The 5,669-nt window shown below is 48.6% G+C and overlaps 1 protein-coding gene across 1 annotated transcript in view; it reads right to left on the bottom strand.

Moving 5' to 3' along the window:
- Positions 1-5,669, bottom strand: part of LOC106810216 (PHD finger protein 14-like) — a 23,996-nt gene that overhangs the window by 6,294 nt on the left and 12,033 nt on the right. Inside the window, exons 11-16 of the mRNA XM_014813500.1 lie at positions 2,677-2,830; positions 1,481-1,681; positions 1,130-1,225; positions 844-932; positions 533-664; positions 107-263 (exon numbers count right to left, since the gene is read on the bottom strand). Of these exons, the coding sequence (XP_014668986.1) occupies positions 107-263; positions 533-664; positions 844-932; positions 1,130-1,225; positions 1,481-1,681; positions 2,677-2,830 (829 nt within the window). The remainder of the gene's footprint in view (positions 1-106; positions 264-532; positions 665-843; positions 933-1,129; positions 1,226-1,480; positions 1,682-2,676; positions 2,831-5,669) is intronic.

Here is a 5,669-nt window from a genome sequence, read left to right as displayed (position 1 = left end):
GCACGCACGCACGCACGCACGCACGCACGCACGCACGCACACACACACACACACACACGCACGCACACGCACACGCACACACGCTCCACCATCATCGCTGACTTACCAGTCTCAGTATGAGCGTCTTGTTCGTGTAGAGGTGCGGCGGCGTGAACTTTGACGGCTCCTTGATGTTCTGCCGCAGCTGGCGGGGAGCGTTCGGGTCGACCTTGGGCGTGTGGTCGTCGTCGCTGCTCGACGAGGGACAGCACACCATGCACTGCCTGCGCAAGGTCAACGCAAGGTCAAAAACAAGGTCACGCGTGAATACGTGCGATGCAGAGTTCAGGCAAGGTCGTGGGACAGCACACCATGCACTGCCTGCGCAAGGTCAACGCAAGATCAAAAACAAGGTCACACGTGAAAACGTGTGATGTGGAGGTCAGGTAAGGTCACACGTGAATATGTGATGAAAAGGTCAAGCAAGGTCACATGTGCGATGTGCAGGTCAGTCAAGGTAATAATATGTGAACACGTGTTGCAATAGACTCACCACCCATACAACTTGGTTTTCTTTGGCATTCTAGTCAGCGGTGGATCCAAACAACCTAGGTGGTAGTACTTGAGACAGGTGTCACACTGCGCCATCTGGTGTTGATTATTATTCTTTCCACACTCTGCACACCTGCAAAGAAGAAATTAGGGTAACAGCAATCTTATTCATTGCATAAATTTTTTTTATTAACGTCAGTACAAGTTTCCTTATTTCAACCTCATTCATAGGGTGTGTTTTTAGCTTATCTGAGCAATAGCTTAATTCAGCTCATGCGTGTGCACAACATTGCATGTACGATTGCTGCTTACTTGTGCATTAGTACAGCAGGTGGAGCCACCGCCCTCTTCTCCACCTTGGGAGATCTCACGACCTTCAGTACACTGGGAACCTCTAGCGTCTGTAACGAAAACTCATTTCACCACATGCAATCCCAAAATTTTCTATTAAGAACAATTCTTTACAACCGCAACCAACAAAACCAAAATTAGATAACAAAAGATTGAGTAAGGTAGCATTAGGGTTGCATCAATAGTGTTGCAGAGTTGCAAAAGCCAAGACTGTGGCATGACGAAAATAGCTGAGTAGGTGTGATACCTTTCCTGCCAAGGCGCACATGATGAGGTGCCAGCGATCACCATCGTCCCGTAGTTTGGTATTCGCCTCCTTCTGTTTATCAAACTCACCCTTCACCTGTCAGCGTACATTCGGAAAACATTAGCGGTCTCATCGAAATGTGATGTATCGTTTTGAATCATAAGCAACACGTATATTATATATATATATGTGTGTGTGTATGCAAATGTTTAGAATGATTATTATAAATCAAAATTTCCCCAAATTATTCTATATAAACAGCATATAAAGCTACATAACCCCCCTCTCTAACACACAAAACCACAGACCATGCACACATACTTGCTGACGCACACACGCACGCATGCATACCTGGTGATACTGTGACATCAGAGACCTCTGCTGGTCGAGAAGAGATTCGTTCTGCACGATCAGCTCCACCTGACGCTTCCTCATCGAGTTTATTCGCTCGTTGCGGTCGTAGTAGTAGTTGACAAATTGTGCGGTGAACGAAGGAGCGATGTGCCACTTCTTCTTAATGTCAATCAACTGATCATCACGCACCTGCTGCAACTAAGGACAGGTAGGGGAGTAAAGACTAGCTCGAAGGTTAGTGTGGGGTGCGTGAACAGATGCATGCTTGAATTCAGCCGATCACATATGAGAACTTTAATCGCGTATGCATATTAAACTGAACGTACCAGAAGCGTACACATACATGTATGTAAGCTGCCGTCTTGATGGGTTATATAGTAACGATGCAAACATAGGTGGTACAGTACATGTTTACTACGTCTGTGCACACATGTATCTGCTTGCGAGTACGTGCATGCACACGCGCGTACGTACATGCAAAGACACGCATGTAAGTGCACATGTGTGTGCCCATGAGACTACGTGTTCACATGTATGCGTGTATGTGACCAGGCTTGCTCATGTACCTACACATGCATGTGCGATTGCGTGTGTGTAAGTGTACGTGTGTATGCCCATGTGTACATGCGCACATGTGTATGTGACCAGCCTTGCTCATGTACCTACACACTCATGTGCAATTGCATACGCGAGCGATTGCATCCATGTGTATATATACAGGCACGTAGACCCCCCCCCCCCACCCCACCACACACACACGGTAACTACGGCATCTGCTGTACCTGCTTGTGCAGACGTATATATGTGTATGTGTGTATGCGACACCAGGCTTGCTCGTGTAACCGCGCGTGCATGTGCGTGTGCGTGTGTACAGACACGTACACTCCGACGTGGTAACTACGGCATCTGCTGTACCTGCTTCTACAGACGTATATATGTGTATGTGTGTATGCGACCAGGCTTGCTCGTGTAACCGCGCGTGCGTGTGCGTGTGCGTGTGCGTGTGCGTGTGCGTGTGCGTGTGTACAGACACGTACACTCCGACGTCGTAACTACAGCATCCTGCTTGTGCAGACGTATATATGTGTATGTGTGTATGCGACCAGGCTTGCTCGTGTAACCGCGCGTGCATGTGCGTGTGCGTGTGTACAGACACGTACGCTCCGATGTCGTAACTACGGCATCTGCTCTACCTGCGATGACTCGCTGTCGATTCCCAGCAGCTCCGCCTTCTTCAGAAGCCTGCGAAACGCGGAGGGACACGTCGTGAGCAGGCGCGGCAGCTTCTGCGTGGGTATCCAGCACGGCGGCCACGTCGTCGTGTACTTCTTGTACTTCTCTGACGCCCTGCGCGACGGCAAAAACACAAGCGTGCTTACACAAGCGTGCTTACACAAGCGTGCTAACACAAGCGTGCTAACACAAGCGTGCTTACGCGTAGAGTCTCACACCTTACACTGTGGTTTGTTACATTCATGCACGCCTGATTATATTACATTACATCTGATAATCGTATATTACATTACGTTACATTGCATCATATTACATTTACAAATGCAAGCAAGACAACAACAACAACAACAACAACAACAACAACAACAACAACAACAGCAATATTATTATTATCATTATTAATCATAATAATAATATTAATAATAATAATAACAACAAGAATAGCAACAACAACAATAATGAGAATGCTCACTATGACAGTGTACGGCGACGGTGTAAACAATACGACGGCGTAAACAACGAAACGGTGTAAACAACGCGACGCCCGCACCTGTGCAGCTTGCGGTGGAAGCGTTTCTGCTCGGGTGTCGTCATGTCCTCCAGCTTCTCCCGCAGGGTCCGCTTCTTCGTCTGCGAGCGCAGCGCGAGCCAGTTCCTGCGCTTGCTTGCCGTTATCGATCGGTCGGCGTGCAGCTTGCAGTACGCGTAGAACGGGTCGGCGATCTCCTCGTAAGGCAGCGCCTGCGGTGGGGGACGCGAGAAACAATAATAACTAACAAGGCCGTACGCAGGAAATATTCTGTAGGGGGGCAAAGGTACTCCCCATGCCCCCTGTGCGCTAACGTTTCGCAATTTCACTTTTCTTTATTTAAAGTGTAATATTTCTTTGATGATCACATTTCTATTTTATTTCTAAAAGTGTATAGTATTTGCCCCATTAAAAAGCATACTCTGAAAAGCTCTAGGGGGGAAACTGCCCCTGCTGCCCCCCTGCTGCGTACGGCCCTGATAACTAATATAATATATATATAACGCCTGAGCTCTGGCTGCCCGACGGTTATCTCGTAGGGCAGTGCCTGCAGAAACGCGCGTGCAGGCACGGGGATGTGAGGAACGGTGAGAGAAATATACACGCCCTGCCAGTGTACTACCAGTTCAAAACCAGGCACCAAACTTGAAAGAACATAAAGAAGAAAAATTTCTCTAAAAAGTTATTCTAAAAATCTGCTTGTCCAGCGGACAAGCTACTGGACATGTCTACTTGTCCTCCGTGGAAATGGACAAGTGAGGACAAACGGATAGCCCTTATTTCGAACACTGGTCATGCAGCCAGAGTATATCACTTCCCTACCCCACCTACTATCACTTCCCTAACCCATATATCACTTCCCTACCCCACCTATCACTTCCCTACCCCATATATCGCTTCCCTACCCCATATATCACTTCCCTACCCCATATATCACTTCCCTACCTCTATTACCACCTCTCTATCCCCATGTACAGCTCCCCTACCTCCAGTAATGCACGATGACGAGCACCTACCTCGGATAGCAGGCCGTGTCGCTGCGCGCACGTCACGTGGAAGTAGTTACGGCACATGCCAGCGTCGCATCGGATGCAGACGCCGCAACGATTCAGCTTCTCATCCTCACAGAGTCCGCACTCCTAAAGCATCATCATCATCATCATCAGCAGCAGCAACAGCAGCAGCAGCAACAGCAACAACAGCAGCAGTAGTAGCAGCATCATCACCATCATCATCATCATCATCATCATCATCATCATCATCATCAGCAGCAGCAGCAACAGCAACAGCAACAACAGCAGCAGTAGCAGCAGCATCATCATCATCATCATCATCAGCAGCAGTAGCAGCAGCAGCAGCAGCATTGCAGTGTAGGCGCCACCACCGTGTGCACAGCACAGCGCGCAGAATGGAGAGTTAGCATTAGTGCACCGAGATAGACGATGCGCAACTGACAGTGAGGGGTGCAAAATGCACGCTACAGAGCACGACAATGTAGAGCAAATAGTTCACGGTACACGATGATGATTGAACAATAGGGAAACCATAGGAAATAGTACGGAATATGTAACGCGGTGCGCGCGGCGGTACGTGTTGCAAAGCAGAAAGAACAGTGCAGATGTACACTAGCAGTAGTGTGTCCTATTTCTTCGTGCTATACTTTTACATACCCGCTGCCCAAATCGGGAGTAAGGCATCTCGTAGAGGGTGATTCGTGTGAGCTTGTCGACGTCTCCGAAGGCAATGCCCTGCACGTACAGGGCACAAACGAGATGCACCCACCTGGCACGGCACACAAGAAGCGGCATGTGAAACCACATATATGAAACACACTATTTTTTCACTTATTGGTACATAATGAAATTCTGAACTCATCTGCACACATTTTCGTATTAAGTAAACTTTTCACCGGAAATTTAGCAAAAAGCGGCATCAATGAAATACTCACTTTCTTGTGTCAGTCTCCTTAAATAGTCCGCCCAAGTTTGGACACAGTTCACAGCTCTGCGAAAGACATAAAATTTACATCTTTCAATGACAAAAAAACTTGCATACTTGGTATCGCTACACACCACTTTACATTGTTTTCTTATGTACCAACTAAATCAAGAATGCCTATTATCGATAAAATTAAAGCTGCTCGATGCCAAAATGGTTAACTATGGTTGCACGTATCTAAGCACCACCACCACCACCACCACCACCATCGCCACCGCCACCACCACCACCACCAACCCCACCACCACCACCACCACCACCACCACCACCACCACCGCCAGCACCACTGGCGGTACCACCCCCACCACCGCCAGCACCACCGCCACAACCACGCCAGCAGCAGCAGCAGCAGCACCACGCACCACCCAACCGTCACCGCCACCCGCCACCGCCACCGCCACCGACCTCCACCACCGCCAGCACCCA

Source organism: Priapulus caudatus, unplaced genomic scaffold, assembly GCF_000485595.1.
Source record: "Priapulus caudatus unplaced genomic scaffold, Priapulus_caudatus-5.0.1 Scaffold421, whole genome shotgun sequence".
Taxonomy (NCBI): Eukaryota; Metazoa; Priapulida; class Priapulimorpha; order Priapulimorphida; family Priapulidae; genus Priapulus; species Priapulus caudatus.
The sequence above is the reverse complement of the archived record's forward strand: the minus strand, read 5'-3'. Positions and strand labels throughout refer to the sequence as shown.